Source organism: Aspergillus candidus, assembly GCF_002847045.1.
Source record: "Aspergillus candidus strain CBS 102.13 unplaced genomic scaffold BDW47scaffold_2, whole genome shotgun sequence".
Lineage (NCBI taxonomy): Eukaryota > Fungi > Ascomycota > Eurotiomycetes > Eurotiales > Aspergillaceae > Aspergillus > Aspergillus candidus.
The window spans coordinates 895,011-909,893 of NW_020194007.1; the positions used below are offsets into that span (position 1 = coordinate 895,011).

General features: G+C 56.1%; 5 protein-coding genes across 5 annotated transcripts; 2 read left to right on the top strand and 3 right to left on the bottom strand.

Moving 5' to 3' along the window:
- Positions 1–423: 423 nt before the first annotated feature.
- On the bottom strand, positions 424–6,030 carry BDW47DRAFT_114979 (putative PHD transcription factor (Rum1); the record flags this gene model as incomplete). Its single annotated transcript, XM_024814743.1, has 5 exons — positions 424–1,624; positions 1,689–4,363; positions 4,424–4,515; positions 4,595–5,498; positions 5,665–6,030. The coding sequence occupies 5 exons, from the start codon at positions 6,028–6,030 to the stop codon at positions 424–426; spliced, it is 5,238 nt and encodes a 1,745-aa protein (XP_024676366.1).
- Positions 6,031–7,411: 1,381 nt separating this feature from the next.
- On the top strand, positions 7,412–8,991 carry BDW47DRAFT_122117 (tRNA-ribosyltransferase family protein; the record flags this gene model as incomplete). Its single annotated transcript, XM_024815777.1, has 3 exons — positions 7,412–7,643; positions 7,706–8,732; positions 8,811–8,991. The coding sequence occupies 3 exons, from the start codon at positions 7,412–7,414 to the stop codon at positions 8,989–8,991; spliced, it is 1,440 nt and encodes a 479-aa protein (XP_024676367.1).
- Positions 8,992–9,577: 586 nt separating this feature from the next.
- On the bottom strand, positions 9,578–12,142 carry BDW47DRAFT_98336 (methylenetetrahydrofolate reductase (NAD(P)H) MET12). The gene is made up of 2 exons (XM_024820621.1): positions 11,874–12,142; positions 9,578–11,790 (listed from the first exon to the last, which is right to left on the bottom strand). The coding sequence occupies exons 1-2, from the start codon at positions 11,958–11,960 to the stop codon at positions 9,796–9,798; spliced, it is 2,082 nt and encodes a 693-aa protein (XP_024676368.1). The 5' UTR covers positions 11,961–12,142; the 3' UTR covers positions 9,578–9,795.
- A 405-nt stretch (positions 12,143–12,547) lies between these two features.
- On the top strand, positions 12,548–13,534 carry BDW47DRAFT_98337 (uncharacterized protein). Its single transcript, XM_024820622.1, has one exon. It carries the CDS (start codon positions 12,839–12,841, stop codon positions 13,472–13,474), a length of 636 nt encoding a protein of 211 aa, XP_024676369.1. The 5' UTR covers positions 12,548–12,838; the 3' UTR covers positions 13,475–13,534.
- On the bottom strand, positions 13,530–14,705 carry BDW47DRAFT_98341 (nucleoside-diphosphate kinase). Its single transcript, XM_024820623.1, has 7 exons — positions 14,554–14,705; positions 14,399–14,429; positions 14,279–14,322; positions 14,107–14,210; positions 13,981–14,046; positions 13,858–13,922; positions 13,530–13,804 (listed from the first exon to the last, which is right to left on the bottom strand). Exons 1-7 carry the CDS (start codon positions 14,571–14,573, stop codon positions 13,667–13,669), a joined length of 468 nt encoding a protein of 155 aa, XP_024676370.1. The 5' UTR covers positions 14,574–14,705; the 3' UTR covers positions 13,530–13,666.
- Between the last annotated feature and the right edge of the window lie 178 nt (positions 14,706–14,883).

Consider the following 14,883-nt stretch of genomic DNA (forward strand, 5'->3'; position numbering starts at 1 on the left):
AGCCAGCCAAACTCCCCCTACAACCTCTCTTTTGAACGCATCGAGGTCGCAAAACCACACAGCGCCGGGGACCGAAAATAAGGTCAAATCAAACGCAGAAAAGGAAAGGGAAAGAAAAGCCGAAACAAGGAGGAAACCCTCGTCAACACCGGAATAATACATTGCAGAAAGCCACCTGGGATTTGAACGCCGCCCGCCACATGCCTGTGGACATATTAAGATTAATACGTCCGGCCGGGAGAAATTCCCGACGACTTGCGAGATATAAATAGGAGAACAGAGCAAAAGGAAAGGGATAGAAAAAGGGTAAAGAAAAGGGGAAAGAGAAATATAATCAAAGTGTTAAGCGCATGCTACATGAACCACCACGTCGTTGGGTACATCAAGGAAGAAGGTTGGATTGAGGATTGAGGATCGGTCCGGTCACCGCTGCGTTGGAGGGGGATTCACTTCGCCCGTCTCGGCCGTCTCGGCCTGGTCGTTGGTTTCTCCGTTGGTTTCTCCGTTGATCTCTCCGTTGGTCTCGCCGTTGGTCTCGCCGTTGGTCTCGCCGTTGGCTTTCTCGTCCGGCGATTCGTCGATAGAATCGGAATAATCTCCGCCATTGCCCGCATCGAGCACCTCCAAAGCTTCGTTGGCGTGTGTATTTTCCATGGGCTCAGGCTCTGGTTCAGGATCGGGTTCAATGTCCTGATTCGTCAGATCGGCGAAGACATCATCCAGGTCCTGCCGTGGGCTGCTCCCGAAAGGGTTGGAGTTGCCTACGTCCACTCCGGCCGGCCGATCGGCTGCATCCCGGCTGAATGGACGCGGACTGAAGAGGGACGGGTTCAATCCCTGGTGGGGAGACGGGGAACGGGCTGGAAAGGAGGGCGAATGGGGCTGGGGTAAGAAGGCCGAGGAGCCTGGGGCGAAGGCGGGCGTGGACTCGTTCTCGGGGAGGGAATAGTTGGCAGAGAACGGATATGTCGACTGGGGAGCGTCACTCATCGGCGTCAGCGTCGGACCACCGCGGTTCGAGTCGGAATTGTTGCCATCCCCGGGAGTCGGCGTGTTTGGTTGAACATGGGAAGACCGACCGCTCTGAGAATCCATGGACTTGTTACGGACGTGACTCGGCTTGGTGCGCAGATGGGGCGGAAGATCCTCCGGCCGCTCGACGCCCAGCTGCGCCATGATCTTCTGCTGCTTGGTGGGACGCGGCTTCCGCGTGGACAGAGATTCCTTCAAGATCGGCGGCGCATTTGGCGCCACGGGCGCCCACTTGTGGATCTCCTGTCGGAAAAAGTTCGTCTCGTAGGCAAGCAGAACCTCGGCGCCTTCGATCTTGCGCAGATAGAAGATCAGCGTCGGCACTTCCTCCGTCGTGGTGCAAGCCGCATTTGTGAAGCCCTGGAGAAAATCTCGGAATGCCAGAGCCTTGCTGACAATGTTCTCCAGGATCTCTTCCTCATCGGGCTGAAACGGCAGGCCGGGCACTTCGGCCTGCCACTCCTGCAGGTCCTCAATCTTGGGACGCGCTGCATCGCGAGGGATCTTTTGCCGCCAATCGCAGATGGGACAGGTATATTTGTCGAATTCTTTGACTTTGCCGCGGGCGATTTTCAGACACTTGCCGTGGTACCTACTCCAGTCAGCCTTGCTTCCGAGAAAGCAAGAGATGTGTATAAAAGGAAGAGAGGACTAACCATTCGTGACAGACTTCACACTCGATCATCATGCCTGCCTCGGAATGTCGGCAAATGCAAAAAACATCGCGTTTTCGGGACTTCCCCCCGCCCCACATGCTGGCAGTCGTGGGGTTATCCAACAGACCCTCCGGGGTATTGTCGCGGGAGGCGGGCTCCACGGGCGGTCGGTACCGATCCTCCAGGTCAAAACAGTACGAGTTCCTCTTCTCCACATACTCCATGTGGGACTTTAAGATGTGCAGCGGGGCGTTGGCCTTTCCGAACAGCTTCTTCCCCTTCCGCATCCAGTCTTCGTGACGTTTCTGTTCCCTCTCGAGGTCGATGGCCCCCGTGGGCCGGCTATTCAACCCCTCCAACGATTCCATGAGCTCCCGGACATCCTTATAGAGGGGCCGCTTGCGGAGATCCGGATCCCGGCTCTTGTCATATAGGGTCTGGATCTGCTTCTGGGCCTCCCGCTGCTTGATCAAGATGGCGTCCACCGCGGCGAGCGTGTCGGGCGACACGGGAAACCGGGCGGACTGCGCCGACAGAGCCTCGAGCTGCTGGTAGTGCACGGCCTCGACGGACATGAGCTCCTTGGCCTTGGCCTCCCAGGCCTCGCCGTGGCGGTGCAGGTCTTTGAAGTGCAGCAGGTGCTCGTTGGTGGGCGACAGTCCGAGTTGATCCCCGGTCCGGATGAGCTCCTGGCATTCCTGGAGGGTTAAAGGGCGGTCCCGCCGGAGGCGCGCCCCGTCGTTCCACCGCATCTGCCGGAGTAGGTGCTCGAGGCCCTCGACCTCGGGGACGTCCACGTTGAAATTGCGGGCGGACTCCACCAGCTCCTCCACTTCCGGGATCGATCGGACGTGGGGGTTCATGAGGGCAGCGTTAACGTCCTGGCGGAATTTCTCGATCTCGCGGGTCTTCTCTTCCAGAGCCGCCATCTGTGGACAGTCGAACGACAGTTTATCAGCCTCTGTAAGAAGGGCGTAGATGTTCTCTACTCTGCGGATTTCCCGATCTCGTTCTTCCAGCTGCGCGGCCTTAGAAGTACTTCGGCGCCAAGCCTTCTCGTTCTTCCTCCGGTTCTGCTGTTTCCGGGTGATGTAGTTGGTTGCTTCTTCAACCCATTTATCGCAGCGCTGGACGAATGCCGCAAGATCTTGGAGACCGGGCAGGTGGTATGGGATTTTCTCACCTTCATTTAGCAGGCTATGAAGGACCTTCAACTGGGGCTTGGGCTCATTCTCCAGAGTCTTGTCGAGCTTCTCGCCCCATGCCTCTGGCACGCGGGCGCGCTCCACGACTTTCTGCACCAGGGCCTGGAAGGCGTGGTCCCCAATCCGGTACCGAAGCGTGTGATCCGGGCCGAGTAGTCGCTGGGCAAGGGGCTCTCCGCAGCAATCATACGTATCCACGTGGATCATGCACACAGTCTTCCCGGTCCGGTGGCAGCGAAACTGTGTGAGGTAAGTGTAAGCCTTGCAAAACGCGCACTGATAATCCTCCTCGGGGAGATCCTCCTCCTCGACGAGGCACCGCAGCTGGCAGTCACCCCGGGCTGTCGGATCGTCCGACCCCAGGACGCAGGCGTGCGGGGCGATCTCGCGGTGGCGCGCAATCAGGGACGTCCGCTCCGCCAGCTCGCGGGCACAGGTCCTCTGGAGGGCGGGCGCGAGCCACTTAGCGGTCTTGATGTCGAGCTCGCTCTTGGTGGCGGCAGTCATGAGCAACTCGTCGTGCGAGAAGCACGGGTGCCGCCGGAACGCCTGGAGGCGTTCAACGCCCATCGCGCCCCACGGCTCCCAGTCAGGGGGGGCGAAGTTGACCGCTTCGTTGAAGTTGAACCCGTGGTTGAACCCGGCGTGGTACGCCTGCGGGAAGGTGACGACGAACTCGCCGGCCCGCTGGTCCAAGGCGTAGACCCTGACGCCGGCCTTCCGCAGCTGATCCGGCGGCATCAGGGTGACGAGCTGGAAGAGCAGGTCGGGCTGGCCCTCGAAAAGTTCCGGGACAGCCTGGCGCATGGCCTCCTCAAAGGCTTCCGCGTCCTCCCCCGGGATGCCGTACCAGGTCTTGGTGGCGCCGAAATGTTGGTAGTTGGCCGAGTAGGCGTAATGGTCTTCGTTGTGCCAGCAGAAGGTCGAGAAGCACATGCCCACGTAGACCCAGGGGACGGTCATGCCCGAGATATCGGTCTTGATGTAGCGGAACAACGAATCCCCGTAGAAGGGGAGGACATTCAGATTCCAGCCGTCGTGCGAATACGGGTCCAACGGGTTGCGCTCCAGGGTGGGGAAGCCACTGCCGTGGGTGGTGGAGTGGATGTCAGCGCCGTACTCGACCTCGACGGTCTCGGTCAGGCTCTCGACCAGTCGCCAAAACTCGCGCTCAACGTCATCCTCGGACTCGCGGCGGTGCGTGTTGAGGACGGGGTCGAAGGGCATCTTGGACGCGAAGTAGTTCTTCTTGAAGTGGCTAGCCTTCTCCTGGAACTGCTTGAGCGAGTAGACGCCTCCTTCCTCAAAGCCAAACTCGCCGGTACCGACGAGGCACTTGGGACAATGCCAGTCATACTCGGGAACGGCGGTCAGGGGGGGATCGAGGCAGTACTTATGGAAACCGTTATCGCAGCTGTCGCAGACGAGAATCGAGGCCCGATCTTCGGCCTTGCCGCACACCTCACATTTCTCCATGATGTTAACGCGATGAAATTGGACGGATCAAAGGGGGGGGAGAAGGTAACTCACCTCACCGGGGGGTTGGCTATCACATTTGCGCGCCCGGGGTGGGGCGGGGCGGAGTAAACTCATATGCGAACCGGCGACGGTAGGGGGTACATCTACAACACAAAAAAACACAACCACAAAACACGGTCAGCGACGGTCTTCACGTGTGACCCACGCGGAATAGATCAGTACCCTTACGTAACCGTTTGCTCCGCCGCCCATTTGGATCATCTCCATTCTCGGGCTGGGAACTGCTGTCGTGGCTGATGGCACGCTTCACCGGCAGCGGCCCATGGCCATTGGAGACGGGAGTGGCGCTCGGAGGATGGTCAGCGAGACTTTTGGGGGTCAGGGAGCCATTCTCGGCCTCGCGCTTCACCGGGGGTCCGTTGTTGACGGCCATGAAGGAGGGCGAGCGGTTGACGGCCGTGAAGCCCGAACTGGCATTGACCGGGGTGAACCCCGAGGCGACGGGACGCGGCGGGGGCGTGGGCTCGACCGGGGGGAGCGCCGGGCGATCCGGGGTGGCCTCGACCTCGGGCTTCGGGAGGCTCAACGCGGGTTGGGGCAAGGGAGGCTGGGCGGTGTGGTCGAGGAGGAGCGGCTTCTTGGCCACGGGGGAGGGATTGGGGGACGGGGTATAGGGGCCACCATGCTCCAGCTCCAGCTGCTGTTGGACGCCGGGCTTCGCCACGCGCAAGTACTCCTCGTAGGGCTGAAGCCACCGTTGGTAGGAGTTCTTGAGGGAGGTGGACAGGGACGACATGATCTTGCCACTGTAGCCCAAGTCCCGACCAATCTCCGCCCACTTCTTGGTCTTGCAGACGGCATCGAAGCCGCCGCGCACCTCGACGGCCTTTTTCAATTTGTAGAGATCCAAGGGGCGCTTGTCGACGGAGGGGAAGCGGTTGAGATTGGTACCATGCTGCTTGTGAAACTTGGCGAGCTGGTCGAGGTAGTTCAGGTTCGCACGAGTGCCTGGAACCAGGTCAGAACCGGGCAGGGAAGGATCACCGGCCGCAAACCGCGCCGAAAACGGGGGCATACCTCCTTCCACCGAGTTGAGCTCTTGACGACGGGTCTTGAAGTGGAATCGCTGCGCGGTGGAACGGAAAAGTAATGGTTAGCGAAATTTGAACCTATGATGGAGAAAGGGGCCGTCGGCCAGGAGTTTATTTTTTTTTTATTTTTTTTCTTTGTTTTTGATTCTGATTTTGATTTTGATTTTTTTTCTTTCTCCAGCCTTTCCATGTCAAGCATACCTCCGTGTCAATGGCAAAGGGGGGCTGCCAGTTTTCCGGTGGGATGATCCGGCAGATGCCAAAATTCCTGCCCTCGGGGGCGATCTTGCGAATGTATTGCTCGGGATCCTTGAACTCCTCCTCGGTAGGACGAAACGTGGGGGCCTCCTGCAGACCATGGGGACGAATGCGTTTGCCGAGTTCTCGAGGGGCATTGGGTTGGCCTCGTCGTTCAACGGTGGAGAGATCGAGGGGGGCGGATCTTCGAGCGCTCAAGGGGACATTGTGCGAATGCGAAGGATGGGTACTGGAGGACCGAGGCGGTTGGTGGCTTGCGGGAGACTGACCACCAGTCGAGTTCCCTCCCGTTACGGCCGGGGCGACCATTTCTGACGGGCGAGAGACGTTGGATTGAACGAACCCACGGAGGAAGGGTGGGGGGAGGAGTGTGCGCGTCGGATTATCGCAGACAGAAGGACGAAAGCATGCGATGCGAAACGCACATGGAGTGCCGAGGCGAGACGAGGTGGGTTGTCGATGGCGTTAGTGGATCGAGAGTCGAGACGAAGAGAGGAAGGGAGAGTAAAACGGATAGAGATAGAGATAGGGAGCGAAAGGGAAGGAGAGGAGGAGGATGGGAGGGATGATGGGATGATGAGAGCAGGGAAGAGAAGCCAAGATGAATCCGGGAAGAGGGATGGGGAGTGGAGAAAAACGGACGAAGCAGAAGGAGAAGAGAAGAAGAAGAAGAGAGGAAGAAAGAGAAGAGAGAGAGAAAGAGAGAGAGAGGGAGGGAGGAAGAAGGGAACCAATCAGTCCGGTCTCGATCCAGTCGGTCTCAATCCCTCCACTGCATCCAGTATAGATTGGTATTGATTCTCTTCTTGATCTGATGTACTTATCGGTCTGTTGTATTTATATGATTATTTTCTAGAATTATTTTGATTTGTATTCGTCTGTTGATCAAGTCTAGTCGAATGAGATTGTTTACCATACGAGTTCATACCTGATAATCCAGGCAAATCCAGATATCGCAAACGGTGATTACTGTACCATACATGGTATCATATCGACTGTACTCTATAACATCCTATACATAGGAAAGAAATCATGCGGATAGATCGTGTTCAAATGGAAAATAACAGGGTAGACCCAGGTTGACCAATACCAGGCAAGTGACAAGTGGACACGTCAACCCATCCACCGTCTGCCAGTGGCTTTGGGTTGATCCAGCCATTCTGCTCTGGCGATGCCCTGGTATGTTCGGTATTGTGGATGGTAATACCGTTACCGCTCGATCTCCATCGGTCCGGTCACGGGATATGTATGCCTCAGGCAATACTCTGCATTGGGAACATCTGTACATTTTGTACTGATACTCTCTACGTCTATTTTAGATCTGTATATCTGTGTGTATCTCTTGATCTACCTTCAAATGAGAGATCTATATCTCTAATATACCTGTGTATGTATTGTTATAACACGTCTTGTACGGCAATAATGGAATCACACCTGAAGAAACAGGTTGTCTAATCCTCCCACATATTAATCAGTAGACACAAGAACAGTGCATACAAAATGATTCAAATAGAACAAAAGAAAGATATCAATCGAGTAATACAAGGAGTCAGAATAAAATAAAAATAGACCTGATCATCTACCCTATACTCCATAGATAGAGATAGTCGAGATCTTATCGCAGATCATCCGCATCTCATTTTTCTCTCCCCGACACTTCCTCGCCCATCACCTCCACTCCTCCTCCACCATGCAGCCCATCTCTCCACCAGTCTCGGAGGAGATGCTCCAGTTTACCCTCTCCAACCCTGTCGCCTCGACCCTCTCTCCGCGCCTGGGGTCGTTGGCCATCGCTGGGAGAAAATCCATCACCACGCCGCATGTCCTTCCCTTGTCCTCCCGCGGCGCTCTCCCGCACATCGCCCACGATGTCCTGCGCGACCACACCTCCGTCGCCAGTCTATATCTTGGCTTGGAAGATTGTACTTCTTTTGGACCCATTTATAGGAGAAATGCTGACAATATGCCCATCGGGCCAGGTCAGTCTTAGAAAGGCAACACATCAAGAGTGAACCTCCCCTCTACAAAATCCCCACGGCCCCCCATGAATCGGCTCTCCGCAACTTCACCTGTCTCCCCGACGATATCGCCCTCATCATGGGCCCCCGCCGAGTCCCCCCCATCGCCTGTCCCCCGGACAACACGACCAACTCGATCGCCATCTCCACCATGTTCGGATTCCGCCAGTTGGAGGCCACCCAGTACGTCGACGCCGTCCGGAGACTGTGCCCGGACATCGTCGTCGGCCTAGCCGATCTTCGACCGGGACAGTCGCCCGGCGCCAAACGCCGCGGCAAGATGGTCGACCGCACCCATGCGTACACCATGCACGCCACCGAGCAGCTCTACGGCAGTGCCATCCCCGAAAGCAGCCGCTCCCCGGCGGCCTACTTCGCCCCCGTCCTCCCGCTCGACAACGCCGAGCAGTCCATCTACCTCGAAGACCTGGAGCACGACCTGCGATCGTACCTCTCCGGTCTCGCGCTATACGAATCAGCTTCGCTATCCCTTGTCCCCGATGGGCTCGCCTCCCTCCCGCGCCTACTCCTCAGCGACCCGGAAACCCCGCACGACATTCTCCGCGACGTCTCACTAGGCGCAGACCTCCTCACGGTGCCCTTCTTGAGCGCCTGCTCCGACGCCGGCATCGCCCTCGATTTCGTCTTCCCGGCACCAACGTCGGAGTCGCCCAGCACGGGAGCGACAGCGCCCCGTCCCCTCGCCTTCGACCTCTGGTCCACCGACAACCACCCCACCGACACAGGGCCCCTCTCGCCCAACTGCACCTGCTACGCCTGCAAATCCCACCACCGCGCATACGTCCACCACCTCCTCACCGCCAAGGAGATGCTCGCCTGGACCCTCCTCCAGATCCACAACCTCCACACCATCGACTGCTTCTTCGCCGGAATCCGCGAGAGCATCAGCCGCGGCACCTTTGACGCTGACGCCCACACCTTCCACCGAACTTACGACTCGGAACTGCCCGAAAGGAAGGGCCAGGGACCACGGTAACCTTCCCCTCCTCCTTCCCTTTCTTCTCCACCCACCCATCCAACTATCCATTCCATCATACTAACTATGAACAGCCTCCGCGGCCACCAACTCCCCGCTGCAGGACCCTACCAACCCCGCCCCAACCCCCGCGCCTTCGGCCGCCTCGACGACGCCCTGCAAAAGTTCGCCGAGTCGCAGTCATCCGTCGCTACGCCTGACACGGGCGCCGACGGCCTCGAGGAGCATGGCTTCGCTCAGAAAGAGTCTTCCTAGCTTGTTATATTGCTAATGGATTTTGGCCCGGACGTGATCAGAGTTGGAGGTTTGATTGTGACGTGTATACGAGATTTGGTAGCGTTGAATTGATAAATATACATATTTAATCTACGTAAAATATGGTACTCGAGAGTCTTCAATAGGTTTTACTAGATATATATATGTGGATGTATCTATATAGTACAAGTCATAGTTAAGGCCTACTTACCCACGTACGCAAAGGTCAACGTAGTCAATCAAAGTATCGTTGACTTGAATCAATTCTGTTCAAAACAGTTGTGAAAAAGTAAATTTTATTTCCTCTCTAGAATTGCAAGATATATCTCTCTCTTCCAAAACTGTGGGTTGATGTCCGTATTGTCAGGTGTCATGTTTTAACTGTAATACCAATCTCAGCCCTAATGTCTATGTATATATATGCAACACTTGGCTTTCCGTCTGGACCATGAGTAAGATGAGCTGAGCTGGGGTTTAATTCTACACAATACTACTGCCTAGGTATTTGTCTATGTTATTATCGTGAACTTTTGAGAGGAGTCTTGTGTACTACGTAGTACCGGGATTGAATGGACAGATGTTTAAGTGCGTGGGGATGGTATAGCATTAAAAGGTACCTTACTACTAGAAGACATAGCTGAATAGAAACCTGCTCACCGATATGCATACACACAGGGGGAAGGCAAATTGGTACTTGGAAAACAGAAAGAAAAGAGAAAGAAAAAACCAATTTAGATATATTGCATGTCATTTCCATCCAGAAGAAAGTAAGGAAAGAGTTAGTAAAGAAAGGAGGGGAAGGATCTAACTCTCAATCAACTCCCTCCACATCCACGACCTCTCCTCCTGCTCCTCCTTCGACCCAACCTTAGTGCCGGCGCCGAAATCCTGCCCCACGACACACACCAGCCAGACGTCGTTCTTGGTGTCGTTGAGGAAGCGCTCCGTCGCCGAGCCGCGCGGGTGGATGCGTCGCCACTCGTCCCAGATGCGGAAGGCCTCGTCGCCCCAGGCGCGGAAGCTGACCTCTTCGATGATGGTCGGCGTGACGATCTCCTTGCCGCGGAAGACGCCCCACGTTACGGCGTTGACGTTTTCCGGGTTGATTTCGATCGGGTCCGCTTCGGAGCTCTGCGATGGCATGGACGACTGGAAGTCGCCCTTGCTGTTGACGGCGAACCAGGCGAGTTTCTCGTGCCCGTGCTTCTGTAGGAGGGGCTTGACGACCGTGGTGTAGTCCTTGTTGGGGCAGAAGAACTCCACGAAGGGTTTCTGGAAGACGAAGCCTTCGCCGGGCGGGCCCCAGCCGAATACGGGATCGTCGCTCCGCCGGCCGTTCACGGCTGGCTGGGAGGCGAGCGTCCACCAGCCCTTCTTGTCGATCAGCTGCAGGAGCTCCGGGCGGATGGTGGCCGTTTCAGGGCTCAAGCCACTGCTGTTCTCCTCCGCACCGCCCTCGGACCACGGAACGATGTAAAGCTCGTCGGACACGTGCCGGCGGAAGAGCGCACTGATGTCGTCGCGGGAGACAGGGTAGCCCCAGACCCGACGAGCGACGGCGGGGGCAACCTTCAACGAGGGGCCGTAGCCGTCGATCTCTCCGAACGCGGGCGACCGCGCGTCACCCCAACGACCGTTGGGGAAATCATCCCAGGTGGCTTCCCGGCCGAGCGCACCCAGCCCTTCGGAGATCTGCAGCGTGGTGCTGCGGTCCGGCGGCATGGCGGGCATGCCGGCACTGGTGGCCGGAGCCTCGTGGGTCATCGAGCTCCTGGAGGACTCAGCGAACTGTGGCCGATCCACGATGACTCGGTTATGGGGAAGGGAGTTGAGCGACGACCGGCGGCGCCTGGAGGCAGAGCGGCTGGCTCCATTGGGGCCCGTAGCAGACAAGTCGAGGGCGGATAGACTGCCGCCATCAACCAATGCATCCGAATCGTCGGCGTACTCGGGGATCAGGCCGCACCGCTCGATGATGAAAGATACCGTCTTCTCCAGGTTCAAGGTGTAGAAATGGAACCCGCGTTGCGCGGGACGAGGGATTTTTCGGATCCCGCCCACCAGCTCAGTGAGCACGTCGACGCCAATGCGCTTGACCGCGTCATCGTCGAACCGCACCTCCTCCATCTTCTTGATGATCGGGGGCGGGATGTGTACATGGCTCAGCTTGGTCACTCTCGTTAGGATCTTATAGCTGTGGATGGGCATCAAGCCGGGGATGATGGGGATGGTCTTGAAGGCGCCCGACTCGTGGGTCCGGAGACGGTTCTCGAAGTTCACGTAGGCGTCCACATCATAGGTCAACTGGGTCATGATGAAGTCGGCACCGGCTCGCGTTTTCTCCACCAGATAGGGAAGATCCCTCTCGGGGTCCTGGGTGTCTTGGAAAGAATCGACGGGGTGACCTTCCGGGTAGGCGGCGACACCGACACAGAAATAGTCTCCGTACTGCTGGCGGATGTAGCGAACCAAGTCGATGGCAAACGTGAAATCCTTGTTGCTATCGTCCTCCCCGTGCATGTTGTATTCCTCGCTGCGCGGCGGATCACCCCGCAGGGCCAAGATGTTCCTGATTCCCAACACCTTTGCCTCCTCCAACGCCTGGTCGACGAGCTCCCGACTCGTGTTCGTGCAGGTCAGGTGTAAGCAGGTGGTCAATTGCAGCTGGCGCTGGCAAACCTCCGCCAACTCCAGCGATCTGGTCGCGGTACTCCCGCCGGCACCCCATGTGACAGTGACGAACAGCGGTCGCAGGGCCTGTGCCATGCGTTCTAACCGGGCTTGGAGGTTTGCAAAACCCTAGATGTAATCAAATAACTTGGTCAGCCAAGGTCTCTTTTACCTCATCCATATTATACCAGTGCGGGGAGGGGGGACCCCACCATCTGAGTTTTGGGAGGAAAGAACTCCAGAGAAAAATAATTTTCATCCGGCGGCAAAGCCGCGATCTTATCTGTGATCTTCTCCATATCGACCTCTTGTGGTGAGTAGACGATGGAACGGGGTTGTTTGGAGGGTTAAGATGGGGAAGTAAATGAAGAGGAAGAGAAAGAATAGTAGGACGAGCGATAACGAGATGGAGGGGAGATCGGAGGGAGATCGGAGGAGACTTGGGCCCGCCGACGGAAGGCAGCTGACTTGGTGGTTTTTATTTACTCGAGATTTTCTTTCTTCCTTCTTGTATTTATTTGTATTCTCTTGATTGAATCCTTTCATTTCTGTTTGCACTGGTTCCTTTTCATATACAGTTTACAATACGGTAAAATCTTTGGAATATGCCGGGTTGAGGCAGCAGTTGATGCATTCGGCCTCCGCAGGCGCATCGTCCAATAAGCACGATACCAGCCATTTTTTTCCAATATAATAAACGGCAGAAAAAGTCCATCGTTACATGCCCGTATACTAACTATTATAATCTGTTGATTGTATAAGTAAGTAATCCGTGGTCGATTACTGGATATAATAGAACTATGCTACATTTTTGTGCGGAGTATTCAACCATGAGGTCCATGCGATGTACTAATCAATGTACCAAATGCACTAAATGTACGAATCGCCCACATATGCAAACATAACAAACATCTTCGTCGCTCAACTCAACCAGACGATGCATCGCGACCAGGATGACCTCGGCCTCAATTGACAATTGACAATTGATTGCCCACTATCTTGAATGTCCCTACCTGTCTGATTGATTCTGCAACTAATTATTTCTACCATCATTCTTTTCCGGGGGCACCTCGCAGCTCGGACAACCAAAAGACCCGTTCATCACCCACCGATCCGTCACTCCTACACATGGTCCCAACGATGCGATAGAACAGGCACACCCTCAACTCTCACAAACATGCCACTCTCTCCCCGCCAACCTCCTCTCCTCCGCTACCTCCGAGCAATCTCACGCCCCCGCGCCCCCCTCCCTCGGCGCAACCTATCCACTTCTCCTCCCACACCTCCCAAAAAAGACCCTCGTTCACAGCTCCGCCGCCTCAACGACCGACTCCCGGCCTTCCTCCGCGCATACACCACCCCCCTCCTCGGCGCTCCCGCCACCCATATCACCTCGTTCCTGATCCTCCACGAGCTCACGGCAATTGTGCCCCTCTTCGGTCTAGTCGCCGCCTTCCACTACGGGAATTGGCTCCCCGATTTGACCGCTAATCGGTCGTTTGAGGAGGGCACGCAGCGTTTTGCGCGGTGGTTGCGCAAGAAGGGATGGGTGGAAGATGCGGATGTTGAATCTGTAGTTGGGGAGGGGTCGTCGGATGACTCTACGGGGAGGTTGTCTCCGACTAAGGAAGCGGCGGGGGGAAAGGAGGGGACGGGTGCGTGGTTGATTTTGGAATTCGCTACGGCTTACGCGATTACCAAGGCTTTTCTGCCACTGCGGATTGCGGCGAGTTTTTGGGCGACGCCGTGGTTTGCTAGAGTCGTTGTGAGTCCCTTGGCTCGAGGGACTAGGGCCTTGTTTGGGAGGAAGTAGACCGAGCTACCGAGTTCGAGTAGCATCGTACTACACGCGTCGACTAGAGGTTGTTTTAAGATGTAGGTTTTTTGAATTCGTTTTATATTTCTCATCCCGTCCTTCTCTATCTCGCTACCAACCGATGCTGTTTACGCCTCTACTCGAGGTGCACACAGCTCGGATGGAAGTTGGAGTATCGAGTGGAGCAATCTATTGCTCCTTCTCGTAGAGCCAGGCGTACTGGGCGAGCTTGTAGGTCTGGACCTCCTGAGGCTGGAACCAGAGGGAGATCTCCTTCTTGGCGCTCTCGACGCTGTCGGAGCCGTGGCAGACGTTGCGGCCGATGTCCTGTCAAGCAGTTAGTCTCCGGGAAGCCGCACGAATGGACGGAAGGGACTTACGATGGCGAAGTCACCACGGATGGTACCGGGGGCGGAAGCCAGGGGGTTGGTGGCACCGAGGATGGCTACATCATTGTTAGTCCACGGATAGAAAGATTGGTTGGTGTAAGGGAAAAAACATACTGCGGCCAGTCTTGACGACGTCCTTGCCCTCCCAGACCATGGCGACAACGGGGCCGCTCATCATGTCTAATCAACCGTTAGCACATTACAGCACTCCAGATATTAATATTCCATTTGGAGACGTACAGGCAAGCAGGCCGGGGAAGAAAGGCTTGGAGGACAGATCACCGTAGTGCTGCTCAAGGAGCTCCTTGCTGGGGGAGGTCATCTTCAAGGCAGCAAGCTTGAAGCTACAGATCGTTAGTTCCCGTCATTCCTCCCGATTCATATTGGCACGGCTCAAAGAGGGTGTACGAACCCACGGTTCTCGAAGCGGGAGATGATGGGGCCGACGAGTCCACGCTAGAAATCCATGATTAGTTTCTGTAGGAATTGGACAATGGCGACATTGCTATATCGAAAGTTACTTGGTTCGTACCTGGACTCCATCGGGCTTGATGGCAATGAAGCTATTCCAAGGTGTTAGTATAGGTAAAACAAGCGTGGAAAAAATTGCACCACCATACAGTAGAGCGGGGTAGAGGGGAAGAGGATAGGAGGGGGGTATGCATGTATGTGGCATAAATTACTTACGTCTGCTCGCTGTTGGACATTTTGAAGGATTGGGAGGAATGAGATCTGATTGACAGAGTATCAAGAAGAATGCAATTGGGGAAAAGGAGAAGAGAAGGGAAACTTTTAATGACGGGCCGAAAAGGTGGGCGAAAATATATACGAGGGAGTTGTGGGTGGGGCAGTGGGCTGTTTGGGCCTTCTGGACGGGTAAAGCCAGCACTAACAGCGTGCCAATGCCTGAAAGGATGGGCCACTGGTTGCGGCCTGGTGGCCTGGTGGCCTGTCGGCCTGGTGGCCTGGTCGCTGCCTGACGGGTTTCCAAGTTTGCCTCAGGTGTGCACCCCGTGT

What these genes read in the sequence shown, in the direction of transcription:
- BDW47DRAFT_98336 (XM_024820621.1), bottom strand. Translation starts at nt 11,960, where the DNA reads ATGGAGAAGATCACAGATAAGATCGCGGCTTTGCCGCCGGATGAAAAT. An exon ending in TTCCTCCCAAAACTCAGATG is followed by an intron (nt 11,791 to 11,873) that starts GTGGGGTCCCCC and finishes GATTACATCTAG; the next exon opens with GGTTTTGCAAACCTCCAAGC.
- BDW47DRAFT_98337 (XM_024820622.1), top strand. Translation starts at nt 12,839, where the DNA reads ATGCCACTCTCTCCCCGCCAACCTCCTCTCCTCCGCTACCTCCGAGCA.
- BDW47DRAFT_98341 (XM_024820623.1), bottom strand. Translation starts at nt 14,573, where the DNA reads ATGTCCAACAGCGAGCAGAC. An exon ending in TCAAGCCCGATGGAGTCCAG is followed by an intron (nt 14,323 to 14,398) that starts GTACGAACCAAG and finishes ATGGATTTCTAG; the next exon opens with CGTGGACTCGTCGGCCCCAT. An exon ending in TCCGTGGTGACTTCGCCATC is followed by an intron (nt 13,805 to 13,857) that starts GTAAGTCCCTTC and finishes ACTGCTTGACAG; the next exon opens with GACATCGGCCGCAACGTCTG.